At 42.9% G+C, this 17421-nt stretch overlaps 1 protein-coding gene across 1 annotated transcript in view; it reads right to left on the bottom strand.

Moving 5' to 3' along the window:
• Positions 1-245: 245 nt before the first annotated feature.
• Positions 246-17421, bottom strand: part of fhip1b (FHF complex subunit HOOK interacting protein 1B) — a 33683-nt gene continuing 16507 nt past the window's right edge. Inside the window, exons 4-11 of the mRNA XM_071907648.2 lie at positions 15422-15667; positions 11610-11777; positions 11063-11142; positions 7652-7821; positions 6004-7440; positions 4918-5096; positions 3683-3845; positions 246-3116 (exon numbers count right to left, since the gene is read on the bottom strand). Of these exons, the coding sequence (XP_071763749.1) occupies positions 2800-3116; positions 3683-3845; positions 4918-5096; positions 6004-7440; positions 7652-7821; positions 11063-11142; positions 11610-11777; positions 15422-15667 (2760 nt within the window). The 3' untranslated portion in view covers positions 246-2799. The remainder of the gene's footprint in view (positions 3117-3682; positions 3846-4917; positions 5097-6003; positions 7441-7651; positions 7822-11062; positions 11143-11609; positions 11778-15421; positions 15668-17421) is intronic.

Below are 17421 nucleotides of genomic sequence, written 5' to 3'. Positions count from 1 at the left end.
TCTGCATCTCCTTTTCAGAGAAATTGTCTTTGGTGTCCATGAAAAAAATCAGGCTATACATCACAGCCTATGTATCATAGAAAAACAGTTAATTGACTAATATATTTAACTGATCAGTTACAATGTCTGGCCAAGTACGTGATACATTATTGACAAGATTTACCAACTTGATTATTATGAGTGAGCTTCAAAAAATAAGTTGACAACAATCGGTGTAAAAGGAAAGAGGAAACCGGGCTGCAGCAAGGCTCTCTGGCTTTACTTTCCCTACAGAACGCATCAAGCCAAGAGAGAGGTCAATGTTCTGCTAAACACATGGATGTACAACAGACTGGATGGACAGATGGGATGGACGGATGGCATTGGGTAAAACATAAAAGTGCTTCACCTCTCCTTTCCTCCACCGCTTACATTAGCTGCTAGTGAGGATTCAGAGTGTACCATGTGCTCCAGTCACAGCCACTGGGCTTGATCTTTGTAGGCCCCGGGATGACCCACTAACCAGTAAAATGACCCACTGCAGGAGTGACCGCTGTCAGCTCAACACCGTGGCACAGACAATAGAAGTACTTATTTCTTTAGGAATAGAATTCGACTTTATACCGCTGTGAGGAGAAACTAGCCCCGACGTTATCTGAAAAGCAAATTGTTCTGTCACGCAACTGGAAAATTCTTAGAAAAATGAGTTACTGCAGTAACATAGCATATTTTCAGAGAAGACGACCATGGGTATGGCTTTTTGACAAGTTGACAAAGCATGACATTTGTAAAAAATATGGCATATCCAATTTCAGTTTTCAGAAATTAGATTTTGTAGGATGGCAGGCAGTGGTTCCACTGCTAAAAGTTAAGAGAGTGGCTAGTATGTGCAAAAACTGAATCATTTCAGAAGGGCTGGGTCATAGATGGACTTTCAAATGCAGTCATACAACAGATACACTACCAACACACACCAACTTAAAAGCTTAAAATGGATGCTTGATTTAAAAAAAAAAGCTTAAAGTGATTATAGTGTCTTGGCAAAAACTTCAAACACTATGGGTGCAACTTCTCTCAACTTCAAATACAAAAAAATAAATAAGCCGCCCACCTCACCACTGGCATGGTCAGAAGCCATACTGACCCCTCTACATCCTCAGACACATGTCAATACTTGGTACCGAACAAATAAGTAAAGGGGCTAATAGCTGTTACACTGATTAAAGATAGTTCTTAGTGTTAAAAAATAGCAGCATGTTAAGTTCCAAGATGAATGGTTCACTGTGTTCAGTCTGACCTGTCTCAACCAGTGACTTGTATTTGAGACAAAACTTTGAGGCTGGGTGAAATGCAAATTGGCTAATTGAAATGATGAAAGCTCCCTAAAAGATTCCTTTCTAGCGCACTGTTTGGAGACAAAGATCCATTTAAAAAAAATTCAATGAATGCCTCATGAAGAAACCTTTCCCAAGTGTCAGTTCAAAATTAATGGAAATCATGCCAATGCTCCCTAGAAAGATTTCCTTCCCTTCTAGCTCTCAGACTCCCACTTCTTTCAAAGACTAGGTGACAGACAAAAGCTATGAACTGTGAGAACAGTGCTGCCTTTTTAAGCCTCTCCTACGGCAACAGGTGTATGACTTAATGACAGCCTGAACAGTTGGTATCACCTCTTAGAAGGGAGTCATTCTTTAAAATAAAATGAGTTAATCCATACACAACCATAATGAAAAACACAGACAAGCTGAGGACAATAGGCTCCCACATGTTGCTGATATGTCTAGAAAATGGTGCATTTACAGCAAAAACATTTCAAACAAAATATGAAGAAAATATGAAGAGATGGCATAAAATCAAAAGCTGAATTACCCAAAAAATGTTTCCAGTACATTGTATGGTAGAAGTACTGATATCAGAGGGGTGAATGTCTCGCTCTCTCTCTCCTCTTCTATTTTCCAATTCTTACCCCGTTCACCGACGACTAGTCTCTCCAACAATGAGGTGATGCGTTTTGCAAATAAAAAAAGACCATATGAGATGCTCCAAGGTTATTGGCCAATCCCAATATTTCCTGTTTCACCAGTGCCATTTCTCTTATTGGCTAGAGTTCTTGATGGAGGACCAAAAGCTCTGCCCATGGCTGAGGTGATGCAAGTTTCAAGGACCTTGTTCTAGAGAGATGGCCAAAGCTGACTGGATACTTTCAGGAACAGCTGATTGAATAGCCTACATTGTCAGTGCTCTTTTCTGCCAACCAAGAGAACAATTTTTGGTCTTCTTCTTAATTTTGTCAAGGCAAAAACCCTCTTCTCCACTATGCTGTCTGCAAAATCTCAATTTGAATTTAAAATATAAAGAGTGCAGACTAGCACCAAGTGTGTGCACCTATTTCTTTAATCTGTGGCTTTACTTTGACACACTATACCATGGTATGGTATGCGTATGTACACGCTCCCAAACCTAGAGCATCTACTGAGATTTTCTGTGTATAGTATATATACATAAATATTATACATGATATGAACAGTATCATAGAATTTTACAGACGAGTTCCACTCAAAAGGGTATCCTATACTTATTTTGATAGAAAAATGCCATTGATTTTATCTTCCTATTGTCTCAATCATTGTTGACAACCTTTTTCAATCCTATGGCAGAACAAGCAGTCTCAGTGCTCCAGTCTGCCCTCAGGTGGTGGGAGAATGTCAGTGCAGGTTTCCAGGTTGCAGCCAGAGCTAGTAAACTAATCCTCTGTTGACAGTCACACAAAGAGACTGCAATGGAGGCTAAGAGCTAATGGGAGGAGTCGGGGTTTACCATCTACTCCTCTACCCTCTGGCTGTGAGGGAAGGGCACAGCGACGGCATGCTCTTGAGCCAGGGCGGCCAGCTCCTTGAGGAACTCACAGAAGATGACAGCGCAGTAGACGGCGTTCTTCACCCGCAGTGCCTCCGCCTGCTTCTCTAGCCCCGAGGCCCCTCCCCCACTGCCGGACCCGCCTCGGAACAGAGCACTATGCAGCGATTGGCTGCCGTCCCGTACGTGTGCCAGGGCCAGCTGAGCGGCATGGCGAGCCCGGGTTGGGCTGTTGGTGTGTCGTAGGATCAGGTCGCCTAGCGACGGCTTGCGACTCTTCACTGGAACGAGGAGAAAACAAAGAACTTGTGAGTCAAAACAATACGAACAATGATAGGTAATCATTTGGCATGGTCGAAAGGTGAAGTGGCAATTAAAATTACTGCAAATACAAAAAAAATGTAGACAGTGACTCATCTGCAGTCATATTTCTTAGACCTAGATCATTCACTGAATCAGAAACAGACACACCAAGAGGCTTCCTCCTAATTCCTGAGGAAATCTAACTGTCCCAGTGTGAGAGCTGATTGAATATCCAAGTCAGATCTGATCAGCAAGTACTCCTGGTCTGCCTGCCAGATTTTAATGACCAGATATGAGCAGCATATGACAGCTATTTTCTCTCCATCCCTCAACTGCTGCCCAGGCCCATATCCACTCATTACCAAGCCCAGTCGGCACAGATGGCCCAAATCTCCTAAATCAACTCCCGGCTGCATTATTCATTCTACCTAACTATCTCATGGACACGGCACTCTCAGCTGACTCCAAGATAGTGTGGGTTTGTGTGCATATCAGTTTGTGTATGTATATGTGCATGTGCTGGTTCTCCTGTATCTATGCTCACCCAGTGAATCAGAACGCCGCAGGGTGGGGACCGCCGTAGGCAAGTCAGTCCAGTCCACTTTGCCCCGGGCTGCCAGATACCGCTGGGCTTTCCTCAGCATGGCAGGGAAGTCCTCATGGGAGGCCGCAAACGCCTCGATACGGTTCTTAACAGAACCTAAGACCTGAGGTGGGGAATAAGTATTTAGAGTTTTGACTGATCTTTCAAATTGGCTGGATTTACCTTTTATATAACAAAGATAGCTGTCCCCCACAATGAAATCGGGGGGACAACATCGGTCATTCTGTCATGCACAATATCTCAGACGCCGCTGATCAGATTTTGACAAAACATTGGGGAATGAGATGTGTCATTGCTCTGCTCCGGCATTTTCAAAATGACACTGATTGGCCCAAGGGGAGCACTACAACGTTTGTTTAATTGTCTGTACGTTACACATAATATCTCAAATGTCACTGATCAGATTTTTAATAAACGTAAGGGAACTTGAGGGGATGACGCGTCTCTCATTGCTCCATTCTGGCATTTTAAAAATTGCACTGATTAGCCTATGAGGGGCCCTACAGTGTTTTTTTACTTGTTGGATTTTCAGGGAAGCCAACTTTGGGGGATGATGCATCTCACCACTGCTCTCACTCACACTCTTTTCAAAATTACAATTACATTGCAAAATTACTACATCATTTGTTCTTTCATCCATGTGTTACGTGCAATATCTCAGATGTAATTGATCTGATTTTGACAAAACCAGGGGAAATTATGCATCTCACTGCTGCATTCCATTGGTCCAAAGGGGGAACTACAATTACAGCTCAAAACAAGGTGACATATTTGTTACTGATTGGCCCAGACAGGGACGTCATCCTTCATGGCGGATGACATGTTTACTGTTGCCTTGTTTCAAACCAAAACTGAAAGATAGAAGATAAAAAATGAGTATAGACAGACAGAGAGATTAAGTTAGAGAGAATATATATAGTCTATAGTGGCCATGTGTGGCAGATGGTAGCAGAGAGTGGTAGACAGATGGCAGGAAGTATAGAGAGAAGTATAAAAACATACGATTATTCAGTATTTTGCAGGCTTTTGATCATCATCACTTCAAGTGCCAATACAGAAACTTTTTCCTGCACATTGCACTGAGCACCTGGTGAACCAGTGTAAGATGCTAAAATTCAAAAGCTGAGGGCATTTTTTAAGCCATTCTTTTAAGAGATGTCCAGGCGGGAGTATACCTGGATCAGTGACTTGACACTGGGCTGGAAGACCATGTTGGTATTAAGCAGGAAGGAGCGCAGCAGGGGCTGAGGGTAGCAGGCCAGTTGGGCCACAATGCCCGTCAGCAGGATATTGACGTACAGCGAGTTCTGGAGCATGTTCTCCAGCTTGGCAAACAGAACCACCATGAACGGACCTGAGGATAGAAGGATGTAGAGTTGGATGGATGGATGGATGGATGGATGGAGAACAGGAGGGAGCAGGAGAGTCAATTCAAAGGTTATGATGGCAAGGCAACAGAACAAGAGTGGCAAAATGGCCTTTCAATCATAAAGCACACACATTTCAAACAGAAGCAAATAAAAAATATCAAATGTAAAAAAAAAAGGCAATGTAAGGGGCAGGATTCCTGTTCTTTATTGCTGTTGACTAATGTGTGTATGAATGCCACACTAGTTTGACAATACTATTTCTACTTTGCCATAAGAAACTTGAAAGACTCCACAGGTTGACACCCAAATGAAAGCATTAGAGGTTGCAGAATGTTTAACTGACAGTAATTACAATACGCAATCAAAGTTTGACAAGGGCAAACTGACATGATCTTATACCGATGGATTCTGACCAACATCTTGCCAATTTCTTCACTATAGAGCTACTTATGCCGAAAGCACAAAAAGCACGCCCTTTTCAACACACTGATTGCTCAGTCTGTAATGAGACATATTGATAAAAAGATATAGATGAAAATGATCTTAAGTCATGCCATTCTCCAACAGTTTTGATGCTACCTTGGTCATTGCTTTAGATCTTCCTTGTTTACTCTTTGCCGGCTGGCTGCGGTCGCCTTTCTACATTAGCCACTGTGTAAAGTATTGCAAAATAAGTAAGGTCATGGATAAATTGAAAATTAATATGTTGAAAAAGACATACTTTGAATTTTTGGTTTGATTTTTGGGCCGTTAGAACTGTGAAGAAATTTACAAGATTTTGGTCAGAGTTGATTGGAAGAGATGGTGGAAAATACTGTGAAAATAGGGTCCAGGTCAAAAATGAATGTTGTTATGCTTTAAATATAAGGCCATGAAATGAGTGTTCCTCACCTGTGTAAGGCTGGGAGGCAGGCTGACCCAGAGGTCTGGCGGGACTACAGAGCCCCACCACACAGCTCTCTCCCTTGGCCTCGCCTCCGGCTCCCACGCCTGTCAGCTCAGCCTCCAAAGGCGAGGACGGTGGGGGCTCCTCCTCCTGCCTAACGGCAGACCGGGAGTCTCTAGTGGTCTCCTCCTGCTGGCGAGCTGTTCTGCTCCGCTCCCTCACCCTGTCCTCCAGCTCCCTCAATTCCTGGGTGAAGGCTTCGATGCTGATGCCCTGGCCGTTGGAGTCTCCGAGGAGCTGATGGTCCCCTGGCGCCTGTTCCAGGAGCTCCTCGATCAGGCTCTCTACAGACTGCAGCCCCTGGTCTTTAAGGGCGGCCTCCGGAAGACCCGATGGGGCACTGCGTAGATTTGAGCTGTCACTCGTCAGCACTTTGGTGTCTGAAGTTGGCTGGGTGTGCGAGCTCTGAGAAGGAATCTGCTTAGGACAAAGAGGTTTTTCATCGCTGATGTCACCGTTATCTTCACTGTACATCGACTGTGGGGGAGCGGTGCGGGAGGGGCAGGTGACCAGGGATCCATTTTGATTCGAGTTTTCATCCAAATGCTGCTGCTCCCCCAAGTCTCTCTTCACCTTCTTTACCTCCATCCCTCTATCCCGACTGTCCGAGCACCCATCCCCCTGCCCCGTTGTTCCGTTGAACATGGCTTGGTGGGGAATAGTGATGGCAGAGGTCGGGAGATGAGGAACTGCGGAAGAGGGGGGATGGGAGGTGGATAGAGGGGCGGGTGAAGATGAGGAGGGAGGGAGGAGAGGAGGTACAGGTTTGGGTAGGAGCTCCTCTCTCTGCAGGCTGCGTTTCTTGGAGCGCGGTGTGAGGCTGATGCAGTTGTTTTTACCAATGGTAACATCCCACTCTCCGCTGTCACGCTCTGAGCTGCTCCATTCAGACCGCGCTGCTGCCACGATGGCTGCCCTCTGCTGGCCTGGAGAGGTATTACTGCTTCCTCCCTGCTGGAAAGAGAAATGCTCGGGGAACATTGCCAGGGAGGGGTTGGAGGTGGGGGGTGGCGGGGGCGGAGGGGCCATGCTCGGGGAGGGGTTCTCTCCATCGTAGGGGGCTGACCAGTCTCGGCAGGCCCAAGAGCAGAGCTCAATGCCCCGCCGGGCGTCTCGCAGGTATTCCAGGTAACCCGACTCCCAGTCCAGACACTCTGTAGAGGCCTGTTGCTGGTGCATGGGGCTGTCAGGAGACAAGGGGAGGGAGGTGGGAGGTCCAGTGCTGCGGGGGGACGAGGGCACTGGCTCGGTGCTGGTGGGGGTAGAGGGACCCCCTCCTCCTGATCCACCTCCACTGCTCTGCTGGCGGATGAAGAGAGCCAGGCGGGATGGGGTGCTGGGTCTGGGCTGGGCAGGAGACTCTGAGCTAGGGCTGTTAAGCGCTGCAGGACACAATACAGAGGCAAACATCATTATTATTCCCCAAGAGCCATTTGTCTCAGTCAGCAGTCAAAGCTAAAGGGAAAAAAAATAAATAAACAGAAACATACGCAAGAACATAATACACTTTAACTACCATTTGTTTTACTTTGTTATCATAGTTATCATGTGTAGCCATTTTGCCCAAGTAAGCTTTCAATTGGGAAGACTTACCTTTGCCCCAGAAAGCAGTGTCATCCTCCCGATCACCAGAGGGTGCTGTGCTCAGGCGGCAGCACTCTGGGATGAGTGACAGGAACTTGTCTGCTGACTTTCCATACATATCAGTCTCCCTGACAGCACGCCGCTGACTCAGCATGACATGAGTGCAGGGCAGCAGATACCTGAGGGCAAAACACACACACACAGAGTTTTCCATCAGCTTGGGGCCTCTTTTATTTTATATCTTCACCGATGATCTTCCTCCTGGTTACTAGAAATGATGGTTTTATATGCAGAAGATTTCACATTGTACTATACAGCATCCACGTGTGAAGAACTCAATTTTGTCCTGGCAAATTAAATGAAGACAGTGTATGAATGGGTTAGGATAAACAGACTCGTTCTGAATATGTCTAAGACTACGAGTATAGTTTCTGAGTCACGGCATAGTCTTGCTAAGGACCCAAATGTGTCTGGTCAAGCCATAAACTAGAAGTGTTGTTAAATAGCACATTATCAAGGTGCTCGGCCAGATCATTGTAAAGATGGGTATTGTATAGGGGTGGGCGGTATACCAGTGTCATAGTCAACAGTATGACGTTCTGCCATGATATGGATTTTGTGATACCGTGGATACCGTGATAAATTAATTAAAATATAAAATAGGGCCTTTATACTAGCGACAAATATGGCAACTTTTTATGACCATGGGTAACAATGTTAATGTGTTAAATCCCAAAGCATTTGGCAATAAATTGGTATGGTTGATGCCGGTTTGCTCTACTTGCTTGTCTAATCCAGAGAGCTCTGGTGATCACAGCCTTCCCACACACAGCGTAGCCCCCCTCCCTCCGCTGAGAGTGGGGACTGTAGGTTATTGATATGCAAAGTAGCGTATGATGTCATCTGGCGACTTCCAGTGACTTATATGTGACTTATATATGTGTATGTGTGTGTGTGTGTGTGTGTATGTATATATATATATATATATATATATATATATATATATATATATATATATATATATGTTATAATATATATATATATTGAGTATATCGCTGTTAACTCCGTTATTGTTCCGTCCGTGGTCTGCCCGTTGTGTTGAGCCCATCTACATTTTACATGTGGGTAAGTGAACACAGTTGAGTAGTTTTGCCAGCTCAAGTTGTACTGCGAGTAACTTTATGTAGTTAGTTATGTAGTGTAGCCTATAGGATATTAATGTGTAGTGTGGTGTAGGTGTACCGTTTCCAAATGGAAGGCTTCTCCACGGCTCCATAGATAACCTCATCTCCAACATTTATTTAAGCGACATTGGTTTATGTTTATTTATCCATTTTGTTTACTGACATGGTAATAAATTACCATAGTAATAAAAATTGTGGCATTTATATACATTTATATGGATAAATACGGAACAGACGGGTGCATAGTCCGACAAAAATAGTCACAACATGCAGCAGTGCAGCAGTGCAGCATGTTGAAGTAAATGGCAGCGAATCTGATCCGACCCTTCCAACACAAACGGACGGAACTGAAACACAACCGGTGGTTAGCCGTATGGCTTTAGATCAATTTCCATATACTGACCAACTTCTGATTTTGTGGCGGCGCATGCCAATATTGTGGCTCTGCGCCATAATTAAACCTATGTGTGGGAAACATTCTTTACATAAATAGGCTACTTGTAATATTTAAAATGTTTGTTTTTTCATATTTTTCATGGCCTATACCTGCTTCTCAGTTGAAGAAAGAAAACATTTGCACAATAAATGCATTTGAGATGGATAATATTGTCCACTGTCTCACTCTGTTTGGTATTATAAAGATAACACATATTAATTTATCATCAAATATTAAATTAAATCATTACATTTTGAATACCATGATATAATACCGATACCGTCCAGACAGTGGAAAATACTATGATATAAATTTGAGTCCATACCGCCACCCCTAGTATAGTAGGAGTATAGCAATGATTAGGAAATGCGACTCTTATCTGTCTTCTACCATGCTACCATGTATTTGTCTGTACCAAGGTGGTACAGACAAATACTGTAGCCTGCAGCTTCAACAACACTGAAATACTACTATACAATGTTTTCTTTTGTTTATAATTTGAATTCATGAGCCTTTGATGTTCTAATTTAATTAGAATTTTTTAATTTGTCTTAATTTTAATTTGGGTATCATACCATTATCATGTCCTTGTTTTGTCTTTTCCGTTTGTCTCAGTTTTTATTTCTAAATGTATCTGTTATGTAATCGTTGTTTTACGTGGACCCCAAGACAAGCCTGTCACTTGTGTGTTGGCTAATGGGCACCCTTAAAAATGCGATTAAAATTCCCTTTTTGTAAATTAAAATGTCCTATTTAGTTTGGCTTGACATCCATCCCTATTGTGGCCGCAGTTTAGGTTCTAAGAATTATATTTGGATAGTTTAAAAAGCATGTTTCCGAATATGAATACCATATTCGGCAGAGCACAAATAATGCATTTGACACAAATATTTTCAGAACTATTCAACAGGACCGGCTTTTGTCATGGAACTCAGAAGAGAAGGAGGCAGAGTGTTCTGCTCCACAGTCAGTCTGCTAGTGCCAGTCAAACACACACGGAGTCGAGAGTGAAAGTGAGAGTGAGAGCTTGAAAGATGCTTGCTCGTACACTTTGTGTTCCAGGAATAATCAAATTATTTTGATTACTAACTTAGTGAGGCCAGGAGTAGGGGCAAAGATATAAGCTATTCCTCCCAGGGAAGCTTTAGATTTTTCTTAATTTTTATTTACACCAGAATATGGAAATTAAACAAAAAGAAGCAGTAAAATGAAAACATTTGTATAATTAGGTTGATGCGATATCATACTATGAACAGTAAAACTGTATGCCAGTTCATTTGCACTATTCATCTCTAAGATTTTTTTTCAGTTCATAGCAAAAGGTAGTTCATAATGTTTATAATTGACTATTCAGTGAGTGGGGGAATAGTTCAGAGTGAGAATGAGGCATTTTTTCAATTTATGATTGACTCTTTTGTTTCTCCCAGTGTTAATACAGTTGATACTAGCATACAATGAGTTCAGGGTGGAGATTTTTTTCCTTATGGCTATGGTTCTTTATGGTTGTGTTTATAAGAGCATATTTTTGGTCTTTTAGGTTAGTTTTTGTTGTTAGTTAACCTGAAGCAGTAGAAAATGTTTGCACCAGGCAGCCAGCAGTAGAAGAAATAGAAATGGTAGTAGAAAATGTCGACCCAACACAAACCACAGCGGCAACAAAAAAATACAACCAAGATGCGTACCATGTCTTGGGTTCGAATCTGACCCAAGACCTTTGTCGCATGTCATCCCTCTCTCTCCCAATCTTTCCTGTCTCTCTCAACTTTGAACTGTCTAATAAAGGCGAAAATGCCCCCCTACCTGAGAACAAGCTGCAGCATGAGGTCTTCACAGTTTAGGGAGAGAAGAGTCCTGAAGAGGCTCAAAGACACCATGCAGAGCTGAAAGAGAGAGAGAGATGAGGAGACAGAAAACCAAAGCAGCACTATATATATTTCTATTATCCACAGATGGATAACAGAATTTGTGTATGACGTGGTTTCTTAAAGTCACAATGAAATTAAAAATGACCATTTCACCATACCTCAGCTATTTCTTCATATCATAAAGTACACCTATTTAACAAAAAATGGCAAAATGGGCAAGCTACCCAAAATGGGTCATTTGCCTATTTGTGGTGGGCCATCCCACAAGAAAAGTACCAAAAAGTTTCAAAACACCTGGGTAAAGTACCAGTCTGAATTTCTGAACTTCCAAGTCCTGGGCTGAAAAACTTCACAAATCCCGGGTTTAGCTAAAAATAGGTGCTGGGTTGGTATTCTGCTGGAGTCACGTTTTTTGTTCTTAGCCCACTCATCACCCACACAACTAAAGGCCTCTATGCTCACAGACACACAAACACACACACCCTTGAATTGCTGCTGATGCGTGTGAGCAGTGTGTCCAGGATGGTGTCGTTGTCGTGGCGATGCAGCAGGATGAAGCGCAAGAAGGTTTTGAGGAGGGCCGTCTCAGTCACGCTGCGCAGGAACAGGTCCAGGTAGGCTGTGCTGGCGATCATCTCATCCACCGACGACTACACACAATACACCCACAACCACATACACACACACAAAGTAGAGAAAGAGAAAAGTTTGCCAACAGTTTCTCATTCAATGGAAATACACAGTGGAGCAAAAATAATTAAACTTTTTTTTTTGGCATCAAAAGCAAAAGCATCTAAGCGTGCAAAAGAGGGCAAACCATAAATAAGCAATAACCGTTCAATTAATAAGATTATCTACGTCTAAGAAAAAAAAGGCAACAATTCCAAAATGAGTAATTTATTCAAACATAATGAACTCCTTGCTCGCTGTGTGGAATGTGGTTTTACATATATACTCATCTCTTATTTCTCTAACTCACACTCAACACACAGCTTCAGAAGTTTGTGTTGAAGGAAGTCCAGCAAACAAATCAGTTGCACATCACACAGTTGTCGTGTAATCTCACACAGCCACACCTCAAGCTCAAACGACAGAAGTCTAGAGAAATCCTCGTCACAAAACGTGGGATTACGAGACCTTGCTGTAGTGTTGATTGGCTCTGAGTTTGAAGTAAGATTCTTGCACAAGCCCCCGGAAACGGACCTTCTGGTTTGTTTCTCTGCCCGGGTACAAGTTTCCATCATTAGCTTAGCTGCAATGCCAGCTATTTTGCCGAGTAAATTTGAGTTAATATACAAATTCAATTAAATGAGTGAGATAAAAATGAATGAATTTCTTTTTTTTTTTCTTTTCACCAAAAGTGTGCTCATTACACTAGATCGAATCGATGAAGCCTTTACAGCTTCTCAGCTTGAAGACTCTGCTGAACAACAGGGATGTAATGGCATGTTTATCAACAGGCTATGGTAGAAGTCTCTCCATCATTCATGAGTAATATATTGTTATTGTAGCAACCTAATGGGAAAGCAACGGCCCATACCAGGGATTAATCAAGGCAATAGTTTTATTTAGAAGCCAGAATAGGCTACTGCATGGCCAATTAGCACTGGTACATTCTACCTTTCATACACTGCACGTGAGAGTGAGTGACAGATTCATTGTCTTGCACATAAATTTGTGACCGAGTCGATCTAACAAATGAACATTCGGAAATATTTTGAAATATCAGAATTACGAGTTAAGCGCACATGAATGATGTAAACAAGGGGGTAAATATGACAGGGAAAGGGTCATTTTTGTTTTGTGATGGGAATGGTCCATGCTGAAGAAACTGTACAGTGATTTCAGATAAAGATAAATAAAATAATTAATAATTTTGTGCAATGGTATTGTTTATTTTGATGCCATAGACCATTAATAAATGAATTAGGCTAGCAAAAGTGTACCAAATTACATTTTCAATTTGGGACAGTTCTTTGAGTCTTCGGGACTCAGAGATTTATTTTGGGACGGTTCTGGGACAGTAGTGAAAAAAAGTTTGTGTGGAGCCCTGGAATGAAATTCTATGGAGCCAAGGAATGGGGAGACAGTGTTGCATTCAGTTCAATCAGCTTAACAAAAACAAAAAAACGGGCAGGTTGGGACTCAAACTCATTACGATTTTTTTGACATTCAACTGAAAATCGAATGTTGAAATTTGTTCTGACAGCCTTACCCACAATTATTCCTCCCCATTTCCCCTCCCCCCCCCAGGCTTTAGTATCCATCTTCAACAAAAAGGTCCTGGCTTCATTGGACCATGAACTCCAATGTGCAATGGAGCGGTTTGCAGCTGAGCGTGACGTGGTCGGGATGAGGTTCTCTCCTGGAAAAAGGTGGCATGCTCTATCCAAGTGAGGGGGGAGCAGCTGCCCCAAGTGGAGGTGTTCAGGTTATGGGCAGTGGTGGCCTAAAGGTTAGAGAAGCGAGCTTGTGACCGGAAGGTCGTCGGTTCAATCCCCCGGACCGGCAGGATAAATCTGGGTGGGGAAAGTGAAAAGCAGCGCTTGCCCCTCCCTCATTACCACCACTGAGGTGCCCTTGAGCAAGGCCCTTAACCCCAACCGCTCCAGTGGAGCTGCTCAGTGGCCAGCAGATTAGACTGTGGTTGTACTGATCAGCTTCCAGGTGTGAATGTGTGTGAATGTGATCAGGGCGTTCCTGAAAAAGAGAGCATTGCTCTCAGTGAAACTCCCCTGAATAAATAAAGGATAAAAAAAAAAATAAAAAAAAATAAAAAAATCTTGGGTAAGACCCCAAGAGTGACGGTCAGAAGGATCATGAGATAGACCGTTGGTTAGGTGCATCAACTGCAGTAACGCAGGGATTGTATCGGACTGTGGTGGTAAAGAAAGAGCTGAGCCACAAAGCAAAGCTCTCGATTTATTGGTTGATCTTCGTCCCAACCCTAATGAGCTTTGGGTAGTGACTGAAAGAATGAGATCGCAGATACAAGCGGCCGAGATGAGGTTTCTCTCTGCAGGGTGGCTGGCCTCACTCTGCGTGATAGGGTGAGAAATTCAGCAATCCTACAGAACCTCGGTATTGAAGCGCTGCTCCTCCACATTGAGAGGAGCCAGTTGAGGTGGTTTGGAAACTGGTAAGGATGCCCCCTTTGGAGGTGTTCCGAGCATGACCGACTGGGAGGAGACCTCAGAGTAGACCCAGGAAATGCTGGAGGGACTACATCTCCCAGCTGGCATGGGAGCGCTTGGGGATCCCCCAGGAGGAGCTGGAGGAAGTTGCTGGGGAAAAGCATGTCTGGGCTGCTCTGCTTGCGAAGTTGCCACCGCAACCCTGACCTGGATAAGCGGCTATAAAATGGATGGATGGAATTAAATAATGTAATGTTTAAAATCTGGGAGACCATAGTAGTAGACCATAATTCATTGTTTTTCACTGGTGCACTGTCATCTTGGACAATAATACATTACTTTGCTGGACTGGTGGATGATGGTAACACGGATGATGAAGAACTCATTACAGGCTCTTGACTCACATACCCAATTGTCCAATCAAGCTTGGCCCAAATAAGGGATTCCAGATCCCACCCCCTTTCAGTCCAACGTGAAAATGAATAGGGGTGTAAAATGATTGCCTTTAACTACTTCCTACACTAATATTGACTATGTTTGCATGCAAGGGTTCTTCTATTATGCATTTCTTAATTTGATTCTGATGGATTTTGAAGATGGAATGAAAAAAATAAAAGCCGCATTACAGCATTTCGCAACGTGAAGCAAGGATAATGCAACATCCCCACCATGGTTGTTAGCAAAATATTTTTGAAAAATTCAGTAATATGTAATAACTGTCATGTCATTTCTACTTACATTATTTCATCCATTTTAAGATAGATGGAAGAAGATAGATTTCCAGATAAAATTTGAAAGTCCCGGAATGATGACAACACTTGAGGACAATATGCCACCGATGCAGCAGCAAAAAGCTATAGCAGAGTGGCTGTGAGAACACACAAGTAGTTACTGGCATCAAGCTGCACTTCTGAAATGAAGGACAAAGGCTGCATCTTTTTGTTTATATATTTCAGGGGGTGTAGCCCTATGGCACTTCTATTGTATATCAATGATGGCACAATATTTTACTGATGGACGCTCCGTCCAGCCTATGTTGTCACTTCTGGACTTTGTGAAAGGCAGGGCTGATTACTGGCAACACAATTCTGTCAGGATGTAACAAATGACATGGCACATCACCCTAATGGACAAACTAACCAATCCTATTCCTTTCCTACCTTGTGCAGGGCAGGGCCCATGACGGGCACCAGGAAGCCATTGTGGAGGTAGTCCAGAAGCTGGGAGCGGACCAGAGGGTGAGCAATCTGTACAACAGCGTTGCAGAATTCCAGGGAGTTCATGAACAGCACCAGAGATGACACGCCCATCCAGTCCTCCCGCCGCAGAGCATGCCAGTCGTCACCCCGAACCTCAATCTTTCTGGGCAAGGAGGAGTAGAGTGCACTGAGGCCTGTGGCCAACACCTGAGGAGAGAGAGGCTTCATTAAAGACTGATCCTCAACTGCTCCAGTGGAGCTGCTCAGTAACCAGCAGTTAGGAGGCTGTGGTTGTACTGAGCAGCTCCCAGGTATGAATGTGAGTGTGAAGAACAGTGTTATTGAAAAAGAGCAAATCTGCTCAACCTACCCCGATAAATAAAAATAAAAATAAATAAATGACTACATAATAAATGACCTAAACATAGGGTTAGCTTGTATCGGTCAAAAGTTGAGAGACTGAATCGATGCGGGCATTTCTGTATCGGTAAAGCCCTATATGTATCTCATAAAATATTATTGTAGCAGGCTACTGAATGAATTTAGTTTCGCACGGTGTGTTTCTTGCTCTTCCTATCTAGGCTTGTCTGTCCCTGCATGCTGCCTGTCAGTCTGTGAGCAGGGAGGCGGTTCCTCCCGTCCCTCGCTCAGGCAGAGAGAACCTTTTTCTCCTCATTGTTGTCGAACGGAGAACGCGAAATATCAGAGAATGTCAAACAACAGAGAAAAACAACTATATGATGCACCACCAAACGTCTATAAACCCCAAGTGTGCCCACTTAAATAAGCAGCCGTGAAACACACAGGCGGCACTACAAATCCTGCCACATACCAAACACCACACCACGGATCTGCTGTTGAAGAGTGAAGCAGGTAGGCGACACTTTCTCCATCTGCAGGTAGTTCCAGTGATATTAGCGCCATAATCATAACAGAGACTTATTTAAAAAATGTAGAGTGGCATATTGTTTGCAGTGGAATTACAAATTACCACAGGTGGTCCTAAAATAGCCCACTCCCTTGCCTAGAAGAGCACCGAATTCTTTTTTTTTTTTTTTTTTTTTAACACATTGCCCCAGCATAAAGATTAGCAGTCAGCTTTATTATTTTTTTAAGCAATTATACAGTACATGTTAACATTGTTTTAGAGTATGTAACACTGCAGCAATGCATTATCAATAAACACTGTGGCCAGTTTGAAAGTATTATGTTGAGTTGACTGATTTTCACATTTTTTACCATCAACAACAAATTAGATTCCAAGTAGGATGTTATCAGGTCATTTAAAGGACCCATTTCAGTAGAAATCTTTCTCTGCTGTAACTGGATTCTGTTGATTTAAGTCTGTCTACTAGATTTCTTATTGCAACCAGTGTCAAAGGATGCAGTAGAATTAAAATGGAACCTTTTCCATGATATTGACTCACATCATATGGTATCGCATTCATATCGTATCGCATCTAAACTGGGCTGAATTGAATCGTATCGAATCGTTGGCCGCTTAGAATGTACCTACATGAATCGGATCGTTGATCACATATCGAGATACGTATCGAATCGTCTCAGAAGGAGAGATACACACCCCTAGTAAATAACATTGCAACATGACCAAGACTGCCAGCTATTAGCATTAAGATGTTTTATGAGAAATTTGTGTAATTAATTACTCTGTGGGAAGAAAGACATTAACTTTGACTGAATGACTCTTTCCATGTGCCTACGCTGGCCATAGTGAACTATACAACAGATTCTTTTGACTGTTCAGATGTAGACAAGAGATATTTGTTGAACATTGTGTGGGAGGAAAGAGACCAACACAGCGTGCTATAATCCCTGGTTTTATTCCACTCAGGCAACATCTACATAATTTCAACCAGCCAGACTGGAACTGCTGTTCCATACCTCTCTCCTTAAAGGAATAGTTCACCCAAAAATGAAAATTCAGTCATTATCTACTCACC

The sequence above is a fragment of the Centroberyx gerrardi genome, chromosome 10 (genome assembly GCF_048128805.1).
Source record: "Centroberyx gerrardi isolate f3 chromosome 10, fCenGer3.hap1.cur.20231027, whole genome shotgun sequence".
In the NCBI taxonomy this organism is placed as follows: domain Eukaryota; kingdom Metazoa; phylum Chordata; class Actinopteri; order Beryciformes; family Berycidae; genus Centroberyx; species Centroberyx gerrardi.
Note: the sequence above shows the minus strand (reverse complement) of the source record. Positions and strands in the feature narration are given on the sequence as shown.